Source organism: Salvelinus sp. IW2-2015, linkage group LG36 (assembly GCF_002910315.2).
Source record: "Salvelinus sp. IW2-2015 linkage group LG36, ASM291031v2, whole genome shotgun sequence".
Classification (NCBI taxonomy): domain Eukaryota; kingdom Metazoa; phylum Chordata; class Actinopteri; order Salmoniformes; family Salmonidae; genus Salvelinus; species Salvelinus sp. IW2-2015.
This window is the reverse complement of record NC_036875.1, coordinates 14,430,276-14,445,146: the sequence shown is the minus strand read 5'-3', so window position 1 is coordinate 14,445,146 and position 14,871 is coordinate 14,430,276. Positions and strand designations below refer to the sequence as shown.

The 14,871-nt window shown below is 42.1% G+C and overlaps 1 protein-coding gene across 1 annotated transcript; it reads right to left on the bottom strand.

Moving 5' to 3' along the window:
* Positions 1–4,114: 4,114 nt before the first annotated feature.
* Positions 4,115–14,523, bottom strand: LOC111959532 (fibrous sheath CABYR-binding protein). The gene is made up of 7 exons (XM_023981155.2): positions 14,433–14,523; positions 13,904–14,009; positions 13,219–13,324; positions 6,252–7,172; positions 4,768–4,831; positions 4,541–4,665; positions 4,115–4,454 (listed from the first exon to the last, which is right to left on the bottom strand). The coding sequence occupies exons 2-7, from the start codon at positions 13,946–13,948 to the stop codon at positions 4,423–4,425; spliced, it is 1,293 nt and encodes a 430-aa protein (XP_023836923.1). The 5' UTR covers positions 13,949–14,009; positions 14,433–14,523; the 3' UTR covers positions 4,115–4,422.
* Between the last annotated feature and the right edge of the window lie 348 nt (positions 14,524–14,871).

Sequence of the window (14,871 nt, the reverse complement as noted above, 5' to 3'; positions counted from 1 at the left end):
GGACAAGGTCATGGTCAACATAATGCAAAAAGACACTCTCCTGTTCAGCACCAGAGACATCTTGAGTACATCAACAATTAAGAAAAAATTGTACAATACGGAAGAGACCTAATCTCAGCTGCAATGCCTCGAATGATTGTTATTGCCTGATGTTCAGAATTTCATTCTGTGCTTGGGGCCTCTTGAAACGTCAACACTCTGTTGGCAAGAGTTGGCGTTCAAAAATTGTGGGTGTGGCTGATATGGTTTTGTGCCACACTGAGGTAACTGGACAATGCTGTGCCACTGTCCCCTATACTGGTGCTGCTGGCAACAAGGGTGACACCTTGGTCCTGCCGTGGCTGTGACATTTTCTTCTCGTAAGTCTCTCTCCCTGGCTCTTTCCCTTTCACCACCTCACAGACTCTGTCTGCTTCCCTAAAAAAGACATAAGCGTGTTTTCCGTACTTCCTAACACTACCGGTACCCATCATAACTACCACAGTTAATTCACAACAGTGCCAATACCATTCCATAAACAAAATCTTAGTTTAGTCATAGGTTTTAAGTTGAGAGCGGGGTATCCATGGCAGTTTTCCAATTATGTCCCTATTTTACAAGTAAAAAAAATTTGAGGAACCTTTCATAATGTTGCCAAACAAAGACTCAACAAAACTTACCTGAGACTCCCTTGTCTCTGCCAGTCTGTCCTGCCTATCTGTCCCAGCCTCGCTGTCTGTTGTGCCAATCTGTTGCCTGCTCGCCTAGATGTCACATCATTTGTGGAAACATCATTATTGCACTTATCACCTTCTTCTATGAACAATTTATCATAACTCGTCTTTGAGATATTAGGCTACTAAAGTTCTTTACTTTTGCGTTTTGGTGACTTGAAAAATACTCTGATGTCCGTCCTTTTTACTTTTTTCTGCCATTTTTCTACCTGGCTGGCTGGCCGGTCAGCTGCGACACACAGCAACATTTACACAACATAATGCTACAACCTTTTCTAATTTTAATACTAGTTTGTTTCTATATTGGCTGGCTTCCAGACAATAGCGACATTTGTAAGTTAGCGAGCTCCCAATTTTCCGTATGTTTCTGTGGTGTTTGCTTATAATCTTTAAAAAAAAAAGGTTGAAATAAAATATATTAAAAAGTGTCACTAGCGGACAATCTTGTCAAGCTTTTTAGCAACGTAGACCTGATTTAAAAATATATTTTCAAGACAATGGTATTAAGATGAGGTGTTAGTCTGTTCAGTTTGGACTTCAGTTTATATCGCTACTGATCACAGGGACTTTGAAGCACTAAAGCTGCATGCTGATCTGGAATAAATTGACGATAGCAAAGATCCATCTTTGACGACGCCACATTAATGGAATAGGTACTAGCTAGCTTGCTAGTTAATGTTTGCTTTAGTTTGCGCGCTAGCTCTGCAAATTCAGCTAGTGTGTGAACCCTGCCAACAATAAAAATGTAAACATTGCTATGGCGCGATTGACTGGATTAACCTCACGTCAGTTACGTACATGTGCCTTTCGGACAGTAGATACGAACCCTCTATACCTTGCCAGCTAAAGAACTGGCAGTGGATCAAACCATTGTGAGGCAAAGGGGTGTGGCAAAGGGCGGGCGTGGTCGCAATCTTTTGAAACTTAAAAAGGCGCTATTAAGTGTCTATAATCAGCACAACTGCTTTCATTGCGTATTATTAATATTATTGAAATTACATAGTTATGTTTACAGTGATAGATTGGGGGGAGCAAATCATATTTTTTCCCAGGATGGGGGGGTCGTGTCCCCCCCGTCCCCCCTGGGATTTCCGCCTATGGTCAGCCAGATAACCCCCTGTATGAATCAAACTGATTTGCATATGAATGGAGTGGAAATAAGATGACTTTGTGATCTGTAAGGTAAGTAACATTGTGTCAAGCAGATTACACGCTTTCTTTGCAATTTCCAAAACGTAGCAACGTAATACATTGATTTCATGTTGTTGAAATGGTACCCAAAAGTGGTTTGAAGTTATGTTTTCATCTTATTAGCTAAACAAAAGTTATTTATAAATAGCAAAATTATTGCCTAAATCAGCTTTGTTTAACATAGTGGGGATGAAAATAGAGTAATTTTAGGCCGTAGTCATCACACCGTTCATATAGCAACGGACGCTAATAGTTTATCGAATCCCATTTTGACGCAGAGGGGGACACCTTTTGGCAGGGGGACATTATTTGTCACGAAAGGCCCCCCAACCAAATCTTGCTTAGGGCTCCCAAAAGCCTAGAGCAGGCCCTGCAGGTGTCACTCAGATGTTAATCAGGCGTTCAATGGTTAGGCGACAGTAGCTCATGCGGCTTATTATCGGCTCTTTTCACCGGCGATGTTGCGCATTCTGTTGTACTTGGTGCCAATATTCCTCGACCACCGTCTCCCTTATTACCGGCTAGATTCTTTGGAAAACAAGTTATTTATTTCCGTTTCATTTATCTGTATACTGCTCCAGGGTTATAATTATTGCTTGGATAACCATATTTACTATTATGTATTGATTTCTTTTTCACTATGTGCTGCGCACTGCAAAAAACATTAGAAATATCAGTAAATTATTGTAATGTTTGTGTGTGCGTCAATTAATCCTGTAAGCGATGTGGGGTTGCCAACTGGCAATTTGGCATGGAATGTAAATGTTATTCATTCCAGCCATTTCTGACCCCAAACCTGGAATTAGACTCTCAAAATTCTTCAATTTCGCTGTTTAGTTTAATTTGGGCCAAATAAAAAGTAAATTTGATTTATCAGACGCTTACAGGAGCAATTAGGGTTAAGTGCCTTGCTCTAGGGCACAGACAGATTTTTCACCTAGTCAGCTCAGGGATTCGAACCAGCAACCTTTTGGTTACTGGCCCAAGACTAACGCTAGGCTACCTGCTGCCATATTAAAAGTAGTATACACTTCAAAGGAGGTTGGTGGCACCTTAAATTGGGGAGGATGGGCTCATGGAAATGGCTGGAGCAGCATTAGTGGAATGGTATAAAATACAAACACGGTTTCCCTGTGTTTGATGCCATTCATTTTGCTCCCTTCCAGCCATTATGAGCCGTCCTCCCCTCAGCAACCTCCACTGATATGTTCCATCAATGTACAGCACCCCAAATCTAATATGTGGACATACAGCATCTGTAATTAAAGGTTAAGGCAAATCTGTATTCAGCTTATTCATAGGAATTTATGTGCAGTTGTACAATACATACACTGAGTGGTACACCACCCAATCCACAAAAATAGTTAGCTTCTAGTGAGTCACATGACCGTGGCTTGCTATATAAAGCAGGCAGACAGTTACTGTTCGACTGAACGCTAGAATGGGCAAAACGAGTGACCTAAGTGACTGAGCGTGGTATGATCATTGGCGCCATCTCGGAAACAGCAGGCATCTTGAGCTTTTCATGCACGACAGTGTCTAGGTTTACCGAGAACGGTGCGACAAATAACATCCAGGTAGCGGCAGCTCATTGAGAGGTCGAAGAACAGAAAGAATCATGCAAGCTAACAGGCGGGACAAACAGGCAAATAACAGCGCAGTACAACAGTGGTGTGCAGAACAGCATCTCGGAACGCACAACTCGTCAGTCCTTGTCACGGATGGGCTATTTCAGCAGACTGCCACACCGGGTTCTACACTTATCAGCTAAAAACAAGAAGCGTCTCCAATGGGCACGCTATCACCAACACTGGACAATTAGGAGTGTAAAAACGTTGCCTGGTGCAACATATCCCAGTTCCTGTTGTGTCATGCTGATGGCAGAGTCAGGATTTGGCATAAGCAGCATGAGTCCATTACCCATCCTGTCTGGTGTCAACAGTACAAGCTGTTGGCAGTGGTGTGGGAACAGTTTTCCTGGCACACGTTAGATCCCATGATCCCAATTGAGCAACGTTCCCATGCCCCAAATAATTCAGTCCGTCTGGGGGTAAAGGGGGTTCCGACCCAGTACTAGATGGGTGTCACTAATAAACTGGCCACTGATTGTGTATGGGTAGTCTCTTGACTTAAGCATTGCATGTGATGTACAATGATGACTTACAACATATTGATCCACTTTCGGATGAAACATGCAACGGAGACAAAAGTAAAACAATATGGATCAGTTTATTTTTCCCCTTATCCAACTTAAACATTTCTAGATCTTCATCCTATGCAAAAGCATATTTCACAGCTCAAAGCGCAGCATCAGCTTGTCCTCCAACACATGCGTCTAATACAGACTAATTTGCAAGAGAATCTCTAGATATACGGAAACATCTCTATACCACACAAACAAAATTAATGATTATTTTAGCCTTGATTTGCTATAGTAGCCTACGTAATTTATTACTAGATGTCCACTTCAAAGAACAGATTGACAGGAAAAGACAACAGAAAAGTTGACTGGTGATGTTTACTTGGGAGCAACTTCCTCCAACTTGGGCTCTGAAGAAGGAGAGAAAGGGTGTGAGATGAGAATTCTATGTAACGCATTTAAAAAAAAGGTTCATGACCTTTATAAAACTACTAACCTGGGAACTTGAACTCTGGGAAAGCTGTGAGGTCACCACCGCCATACAGCCTCTGGAGTTTAGTCAGCTCTTCTGCCAAGTTCTTCTCATATGCAGGGCCTGCATCTACCAAACCACCACTAGCCCTGAGAGAGAAAAATAGGCCTAAACGTCAGCTTGATGACAAAGGGTGTGATTGTAAGCAAAACTGAAGCGCTAGCCACAAAACAAAATCATCTGTCACTTACGCGCTCTTTGAGGAATACTCGCGGATCGAATGCAGGAATAGCTTCTGGATGGGGTCCAGTTGAGCTGAGAATCCAAGAAAATACAATTATTTTCCATTCATTCACAGAAATTCCAACTCTGACCATGCCCCTTTGGCTTAAACCACATGATAAAATAAAACTAATCACATCTGTGACCTAAACCCTCATGCACAAAAACAGCACCTGGGAGTGGTAGACAGTATGGCATCTACAGGGGTAAGAGAGGAAAGGATTGAGTGTGAAAGGTCAGGTAACAGGTTAAATAAGTTCCGTGTCATGCTAGGCATCACAAGTTCATAGCATCACTTGGCAGACACTGGATCTATATTTGAGATTGAGATGTCCAATTTATATCCCTGCATAACCAATTCATGTACATTTAAAAAGAAGGTAATAATTGACAACCTCTTCCCCTACTCATGTTTAATTCCACACACAGCAACCAAGGTGCAAACTCAAACTCACCGAGTGCATTGACCACAAAGTGGATGGAAATTTGACATTTCCAAAGTAATCTCATACAGCACCAAACAAATACAGAAGTGAGGGGATCAATTACAGATAACTGATATCATGCACCTCCTGGGTAAAACAAGTGCGACAAGGGATAAGTAGGAAATCAGACCCCATTTCACAATGTAATCCGTCAGTAGCTGCCCAGAGGCAACAGACAGGCCAAAACTCTGGTTGGCTAGTATAACCATAACATTACTTTTGACAGTACACAGTAACTTTAGCATTAACCGTACAAATAACTTTAACATAAACACACCAAACAGTAGTTTTAATGATAAAAAAACAAAATTAGGGGCATTGAGAATCAAGTCTTTGTAACAATATTTGGTGAAGGAAATAGAGGAGGAGGATATGAGAAGTTGTGCTAATAAATTAATTGGCAGGTAAATGACATCACAATGATCAAGTGAAAATAGAAAGGAAAGGCTGAGAAACAAAGATGAGGGCAGTTCAGAATTAGTGAGTGCTGGAAAAACATGGCAAAATAAAGTGCAGAAAGACACTGAGCCAAGCAGATCAGTGCAGGCCATCACAGATGAACCCATGAGAAAATGATGATGCATCCAGATGCATGCATCAAGGTGGTCAAAGCAGCATGGTTACAAGTTAATGCACACAATCCCAGAAGGACCACAAATACACAGAGGAGAATGGGGTTGTGTGGCTTGAGTCTACATGGCTGCAATGTAGAAATGTGGTAGTTAAGGGATAAATAGCAAAATAGATTATGGAGTAAATAAGCCCACTAAAAAAAAGGTAGGCCAATAAGCTGCCCAATGCAAGAACAAAAAGCGCTTTTGTGATTTTGGGTATCTTTACAAGTTATCCTTACAGTTATAATATATTAACATCAAATGGGAATACAAATATGACTGTTGGTAGACTGTAGGATCCACAGAGAGGAGAGAAGGGTTTAGACGGGGGGAGGAGGGGGGGGGGGTGTATACCCTCAGAAGCCTCAATCGGTACTGCATCAGCCGGGGCCTCTGCAATCAGCTCCTCTCCTGCAGCCTCCGCCACTACAGGGGCGGTGTCTACCAGCTCCTCAGTGGCAGCGTCAACGGGGGCAGCTCCAGCTACAACCTCTGCAGCAGCTTCAGCCACAAGCTCAGCTACAACAGGGGCTTCGGCTGCAGCTTCAGCCACATCTTCTGCAGCAGCTTCAACTGGGTCAGCTTCTACTGGAGCCTCTGCTACGGCTTCAACATGGGCTTCAGCCGCAGCTTCAACAGGGGCAGCTTCTGCAGGGGCAACCTCTACTGGGGCTTCATCAGCTGGTGCAACGGCTTCGACAGAAGGTGAGTCTTCAGTGGCAGTTTCAACAGAGGGTGTGGCAGCTTCGGCTGAAGCAGGAGCAGCAGCTTCAAAGGCAGGGGTGGCTTCAACTGCCATGGCTTCAGCTGCAACAACGGGTGCGGCTTCAGCTGCAATGGCTTCAACTGCAATGGCTTCAACAGCGGGGGCAGCTTCAGCAGCAACAACGGGAGCGGCTTCAACTGCAATGGCTTCAACAGCGGGGGCAGCTTCAGCAGCAACAACGGGAGCGGCTTCAACTGCAATGGCTTCAACTGCAATGGCTTCAACAATGGGGGCAGCGGCTGGAGTAGGGGCAGCGGCTTCAGCAACTGCTTCACCTGAGGGAGCAACGGTTTCGACGACAGGTGTGGCTTCGACTGCAGCGGGAGCTGCTACAGCTTCAGCGGCGGCGACAACTGGCTCTACGGCAACTGCTTCAAAAGGTTTGGGGGTGGTAGCAAGTTCTGCTGCGGCAGCAGCTGCTGGTGTCACGTCTTTCTTGGGAAATTCCACATATGTTCTGTGTGGGACAAGCTTCTCTATATCGAAGTATGTTTTGCCCTGGGACTTTTCTAGGACGGAGGGGGGAAAACAAAGGATTTATTTACTTCTGTTCATACTCTATGTAGTCTAAAAGGCTTGGACACCAACATGCCTCAACTTTTCCATAAAAATGTGGACGAAACTTACCCAGCACAACATGGCTACCCCCAGACTATAGAATGTCCCTTTACAAGACACATATGGTGACTAGACAAGTGCCAAATTTTAAGCAAGGGTACAAAAAGTGTTGTTGTAATATTAAAATGGACTTCTGGTGGCACATTAATTGGGGAGGACAGCTCATAGTAATGGCTGGAATGAGCACACTTAACGGTATAAAAACACAGTTTGATACTAATCCATTCACTCCATTCCAGACATCATTATGAACTGTCCACCTCTCACCAGCCTCCTGTGGGAGGGCCATATTAAAAACCCAAAATGTGAATCAAAGTATAGTTTCATAATTGAAGTGCTTATGTGCCACTAAACAAAAATTGGCCACTAGATAAAACTAACTTTCGTTGACAATTCAACTTAAGGATACAATTATTTGAAAAATAACAGATTTATAGGCCTATTAATTATTATTTAAAATATATTCTCTATGTGGCAAACCTTTCTTCTATGCAACTTCATAATGACAGTGCTGGTCAATCTTCAGTAAAGGCAGGATTATGGAGTGTTCTTGATTAATTATGGAAATGTTCGACAATACTTAATATTTAAAAGTCTCACTACAAATAGAAATCTTCTGGGACAAATGGGGTGGTCATGTCACAAGTGAGGTGTTTAAATCAGCCAGATTGGGGTGTTTATTCAGTCTTGCCATCACTGGGTGTCTTCATCCTCTTCTTCCTGGATCAACAGATTAATGCCGAACTGGGCCCTTTTATTACAGCTAAATGAAATCTCTGGATGGTTCACAGCCTAGTCTCTCACTGTCATGGTGTGCCAAGTATTTGATGCCTTTGAAAAATATCCAACAAAACGATGCTAAAAGGGTCAGTTTATGGAGTTAGTCAGTCTATTTGCCTAATTATACTTTGAACACAATTTGAGCGCACTCACTATGATCAAGAATTGACATCTGCTCTAGTGATGGGAAGTTGGGCTCTTTTTACTGACTCTGATCTTTGTCTCGTTCAGTCAAAATAACAAATATTTAGACTCATTTCATTCATTCGAGTCCGTTAATGCCCAGAGCACATAGGACACCCTACTGGCGAACAATGAACTAAACTTGAGTCATGATTCTACAAGCCTCTCATTCAAATGTTGCTCACCATAGGGGGCTTATTGGAGCGGTCACTTGTGACAGACTTGTAAACGTGTGCTTAAAAACAAAATATCATAACTTCTTTTTTTAAACTCAGAGCATGGGGAAATATTTCAGCAAATAAACACCCATTTCAAATAAACGTAGGGTCTAAATGAATTGTTTATGAGATTACCATGGACAAAGCCTCTGATTATTGCCACAGTCATGTGCATTCAAAAATAAAACACGTAACTCAAGCTAGCAGTGATGAAATCCGCAAAGCAAAATTCTGTCGAGGCAACAGCCAGGCCTTTTGGAATAGATCCAAAACGAGTGAAAACAGAGATGCATGAAGTCAAACTTCAACGTTTAGGCGGTGGGTCAAAGCAAGCTATGTGCTTTAGCTTTCGAGATGATCGATCTGTCGAGGGAGGAGCTGGTTTTTGCATATCGTGTCTATTTATTCTGAACATATTTCCATTTGTTGGTAATGTCAATTCTTGCAAAACAATTGCTTTTTTGTTTGCTAGCTGGACAGGCAAACACAGCCAAGAACTTAACCGTAAACCAATCAAAATCCATGTACTATCCATGGTACTAACTCTGCCAACCACGTTATCCGTACTTAAGGAAATAGAAAGCTGGTGATAGCTCGAGAGAGACCTCTGTCCGATAAACTGCCGTTATGTAGTCTTATATTTGCAATCAAGCAAACTATTTAGTTATAGAAATGCGATACCATCAATGCAATATATAAAAAATGACCACCAACTTAGAACGCAGCAACCTTAGTAATGTATTTTTCTACATGGTAGAATAATAGTAAAGACATCAAAACTATGAAATAACACATGGACTCATGTAGTAACCCCCCAAAAATATTATAAAATATATTTTGATTTGTTTAGTAGCCAGCCTTTGCCTTGATGACAGCTTTGCACAATCTTGGCATTCTCTCAACCAGCCTTGTTATAAGTTAATTTGTGGAATTTCTTTCCTTAATGTATTTGAGCCAATCAGTTGTGTTGTGACAAGGTAGGGGTGGTGTACAAAAGACTTAACCCCCCCAAAAAATTCAGAAAAACACTTCCTTGGTTACTGCATGATTCCATATATGTTATTTCATAGTTATGAAGCATTCTGCAGCGATAGGCCATCCCATCTGGTTTGCGCTCAGTGGGAAAATAATTTATTTTTCAACAGGACAATGATGCAAAACACACCTCCAGGCTGTGTAAGGGCTATTTGACCGAGAAGGAGAGTGATTGAGTGCTGCATCAGATGACCTGGCCTCCACAAACACCCGACCTCAACCCAATTGAGATGGTTTGGGATGAGTTGGACCGCAGAGTGAAGGAAAAGCAGTCAACAAGTGCTCAGCATATGTGGGAACTCCTTCAAGACTGTTGGAAAAGCATTCCAGGCGAAGCTGGTTGAGAGAATGCCAAGAGTGTGCTAAGCTGTCAAGGCAAAGGGTGGCTACTTTAAAAAATCTAAAATATATTTTGATTTGTTTAACACTTTTTTGGTTACTACATCATTCCATGTGTTATTACAGAGTTGATGTCTTCACTATTATTCTACAATGTACAAAATAGTAAAAATAAAACTTTTAGCCCCAATTTTGTGATATCCAATTAATAGTTACAGTCTTGTCCCATTGCTGCAGCTCCCGTACGGACTCGGGGGGCGAAGGTCGAGAGTAGAGGTCAACCGATTAATCGGAATAGCCGATTAATTAGGGCCGATTTCAAGTTTTCATAACAATCGGAAATCGGTAATTATGGACGCCAATTTTGCCGATTTTCCCCCCACACCTTTATTTAACTAGGCAAGTCAGTTAAGAACACATTCTTATCTTCAATGACGGCCTAGGAACGGTGGGTTAACTGCCTTGTTCAGGGGCAGAACGACAGATTTTTACCTTGTCAGCTAAGGGATTCAATCTTGCAACCTTACGGTTAACCAGTCTAACGCTCTAACCACGTGCCTCACGAGGAGCCCGCCTGTTACACGAATGCAGTAAGAAGCCAAGGTAAGTTGCTAGCTAGCATTAAAAACGTATCTTATAAAAAACAATCAATCAATCATAATCACTAGTTATAACTACACATGGTTTATGATATTACTAGTTTATCTAACATGTCCTGCGTTGCATATAATCGATGCAGTGCGCATTCGCGAAAAAGGACTGTCGTTGCTCCAACGTGTACCTATCCATAAACATCAATGCCTTTCTTAAAATCAATACACAGAAGTATATATTTTTAAACCTGCATATTTAACTAAAAGAAAGCCCAGTTAGCAGGCAATATTAACCAGGTGAAATTGTGTCACTTCTCTTGCGTTCATTGCACGCAGAGTCAGGGTATATGCAACAGTTTGGGCCACCTGGCTCATTGCGAACTAATTTGACAGAATTTTACATAATTATGACATAACATTGAAGGTTGTGCAATGTAACAGGAATATTTAGACTGATGGATGGCACCCGTTAGATAAAATACGTAACGGTTCCGTATTTCACTGAAAGAATAAATGTTCTGTTTTCGAGATGATAGTTTCCGGATTCTACCATATTAAGACCTAAGGCTCGTATTTCTGTGTTATTATGTTATAATTAAGTCGATGCTTTGATAGAGCAGTCTGACTGAGCGATGGTGGGCACCAGAAAGCTCGTAAGCATTCATTCAAACAGCACTTTCGTGCATTTTGCCAGCAGCTCTGCTGTTTATGAATTCAAGCTTATCAACTCCCGAGATTAGGCTCGTGTAACCGATGTGAAATGGCTAGCTAGTTAGCGGGGTGCGGGCTAATAGCGTTTCAAACGTCACTCGCTCTGAGACTTGGAGTAGTTGCTCCCCTTGCTCTGCATGGGTAACGCTGCTTCGAGGGTGGCTGTTGTCGATGTGTTCCTGGTTCGAGCCCCAGGTAGCGGCGAGGAGAGATAGAAGCTATATACTGTTACACTGGCAATACTAAAGTGCCTATAAGAACATCCAATAGTCAAAGGTATATGAAATACAAATCGTATAGAGAGAAATAGTCCTATAATAACTACAACCTAAAACTTCTTACTGGGAATATTGAAGACTCATGTTAAAAGGAACCACCAGCTTTCATATGTTCTCATGTTCTGAGCAAGGAACTTAAACGTTAGCTTTCTTACATGGCATATATTGCACTTTTACTTTCTTCTCCAACACTTTGTTTTTGCATTTATTAAAACCAAATTGAACAGGTTTCATTATTTATTTGAGGCTAAATTGATTTATTATATTAAGTTTAAATAAGTGTTCATTCAGTATTGTTGTAATTGTCATTATTACAAATAAAAAAAAAAGGCTTTTTTGGTACTCCAATAAACGGTATCGGTGTTGAAAAATCATAATCGGTCGACCTCTATGTGAGAGCAATGCGTCCTCCGAACACGACCCTGCCAAGCCGCACTGCTTGTTGACACACTGCTCGCTTAACCCAGAAGCCAGCCGTACCCAATGTGTCGGAGGAAACACTGTACAGCTGGCGACCGAACATAGCTTGCAGGCGTCCGGCCGCACAATGAATCGCTAGAGCGCGACGGGACAAGGAAAACCGGACGACGCTGGGCAATGGGTCTCCCGGCACGGCAGCTGTGAAACAGCCTGGGATTGAACCCGGGGCTGTAGTGACGCCTCAAGCATTGCGATGCAGTGCCTTAGACCGCTGTGCCACTTGGGAGGCCCCTCGAAGTCTTCCAATCCCTGATTCTGAAAAAAATCCCCACAGCATGATGCTGCACCACCATGCTTCACCGTAGGGATGGTGCCAGGTTTCCTCCAGATGTGACGCTTGGCATTCAGGCCAAAGAGTTCAATCATGGTTTCATCAGACCAGAGAATCTTGTTTCTCATCGTCTGAGTCCTTAAGGTGCCTTTTGGCAAACTCAAAGTAGGCTGTCATGTGCCTTTTACTGAGTGGCGGCTTCCGTCTGGCCACTCTACCATAAAGGCCCGATTGGTGGAGTGCTGCAGAGATGGTTGTCCTTCTGGAAGGTTCTCCCATCTCCACAGATGAATTCAAGAGCTCTGTCAGAGTGACCATCGGGTTCTTAGTCACCTCCCTGACCAAGGCCCTTCTCCCCAGATTGCGCAATTTGGCCGGGCTGCCAGCTCTAGGAAGAGTCTTGGTGGTTCCAAACTTCTTCCATTTAAGAATGATGGAGGCCACTGTGTCCTTGAGGGCCTTCAATGCTGCATAAATGTTTTGGTACCCTTCCCCCAGATCTGTGCCTCGACACAATCCTGTCTCGGAGCTCTATGGACAATTCCTTCGACCTCATGGCCTGGTTTTTGCTCTTACATGCCTTTCCAAATCATGTCCAATCAATTTACCACAGGTGGACTCATTTTAGAATAAGGCTGTAAAGTAACAAAATGTGGAAAAAGTCAAAGGGTCTTAAAACTTTCCCTAGGCACTGCATCTACCTCAACCTCGTACCCCAGCACATCGGCTGTTAGTCTACACTTGTTGTTTACTTAGCATTTAACAAATACAATTTGATTGGACTCTAGCGCTGCAGGAGCATATACCAACCCTGCTGTCAGCAGGTCAAACAAACAACTTAAATGAACGAGTCACTCAAATCATCAAATCTTATTGGTCACATACACATGGTTAGCAGATGTTATTGCGAGTGTCACGAAATGCTTAAATGCACAACTAATCATGACTCTCGAGTACGTCAAAAGAATTGTACAAAAAGAACCAATCGTTCGTGAACTCCACATCACTAATCTGCTCAAGTATCATACACTACAAATAATTGTACTTACTCTCTGAACTGCTCTTCTTGGGCTTCTTGGTTCCACCAGCATTCGTGCATAGGGCAACAGCTGCAGGAGCTCTCCTCAAAGAGTTCCAGCTCTCCGCCTGCACGCACTGATCAAAGTACACACGAATTAGTGATAATTCACATGACTGCACAAACTAATAATCGTCAGACAAAACTTGAGATTTGCAGTTTGTTAACGTTCAATGTTGAGTTGGTTGCTATTACATTTAAGTGCAGAGATGTTAGCTATAGCAGAAGACTAGCTAAGTGTACTCATACTAGCTTCGTGCCATGGCGAGTAGGCCCCACCGCCCAGCCATCTAGCTAGCTAACACCAACGTTTACGTATAGAAAGTTAGCGAGCGGTCACAATCTTAAATAAATAGCTGATATAGCTATATATACTTTGACAACTTATTTACTCACTCAATATTTTCTCATTCTAAATTAACCACATGTGTGCACTTGATATGAAAAGTATACAGCTAACGTTAGCTGGATAGGTAAGTTATCTAACGTTTGCTAGCGCTTTCCATGTTTCTAAAATCCAATCAAGCGCACAACTCATGTTTTTCTCAGCACAAATGGAAAAACAAAGGAGCAGGTTATTATAGGTGTCTTTTCGAAAACAATGGTGTGTTAAAACTTTAAATAATACTGTGGTTATGTGCATGACATTTCATTACCTTGAGAGAGCCAAGTCGCCCTATCCTCAGCAAGGAAGCCGCCATCTTTGCGCTTTAAAATCCTTCCTATGGAAACACTGCTTGATCTTCGGCCCACAGTCTGCCTCTGTGTTTTAATAACAAAACAAATATATATATTCCATAATTGTTTTTATCAACACTTTATAACAGAATGCATGTGATCATTGTTAGGGAAGTTAGTTCATTTTGCGACACAACAATTAACAAATATCAAACGTGTGCGTTGAAGCAGTGCACAACAATACTTATTACACGTCTGCAATATAGAACGATTACATGATTGATCATTTATGCGATTGCCTGTTTGTAGTTTAATTCTTCTTTACGAACGTGAGCTCAGGGTCAATATGCCGTTGCCATAAGTTCAGTGAAAGTTTTACCAACTTTAGTAAAGTTCAATGGCTTCTATAGTCAGGAAGCATCCTCAAACTAAGGTTCGACCAATGGTGGATATTTACTATATTTCTATAGCCTAGCTATGAAGTTAGAATTAAAATAGGATATCTACCAATAGGTCTGGAAGGGCAAATCTTGAAGCTCCTGCCCGGTGGTCACAGCATCAAGCGGCTTACGTAACAGAAGCTCAACCAGTGACAGTACACGCCCCCTCCTCCAGTCTGGGACACATCAGTGCAATGAAAGTGCTTGTGGCAAAGATAACAGCAAGTATTTTCTTATAACTAACCCATTGTTCTATCAGTGTAACAGTGTGCAACAGTTTTTATATAACCTTCAACATAATATGAACATGTATAATGCACAGTTGATGGAAACTCTCAAGTTTGTTTTCCGCACTTCCTTTTGTTTTCATACTACTTCTGTATTCAGGTCCAGCTGCATAACACATGAAACAGTTTTTCAACTCATCTTGACATGAGTTATGTAAATCTGTATTCAGGCAATAGGTTTCTCCCTTGTTATTTTAAAGCAACAAAGCTTAGTTCATA

Excerpts from the sequence above, each read along its gene's own strand:
- LOC111959532 (XM_023981155.2), bottom strand. The coding sequence starts at position 13,948 with ATGGCGGCTTCCTTGCTGAGGATAGGGCGACTTGGCTCTCTCAAG. Across the intron at positions 13,325-13,903 it reads GGCGACTTGGCTCTCTCAAG|TGCGTGCAGGCGGAGAGCTG; the intron begins GTAATGAAATGT and ends TACTTTGATCAG. Across the intron at positions 7,173-13,218 it reads CAAGAAGAGCAGTTCAGAGA|AAAAGTCCCAGGGCAAAACA; the intron begins GTAAGTACAATT and ends CCTCCGTCCTAG.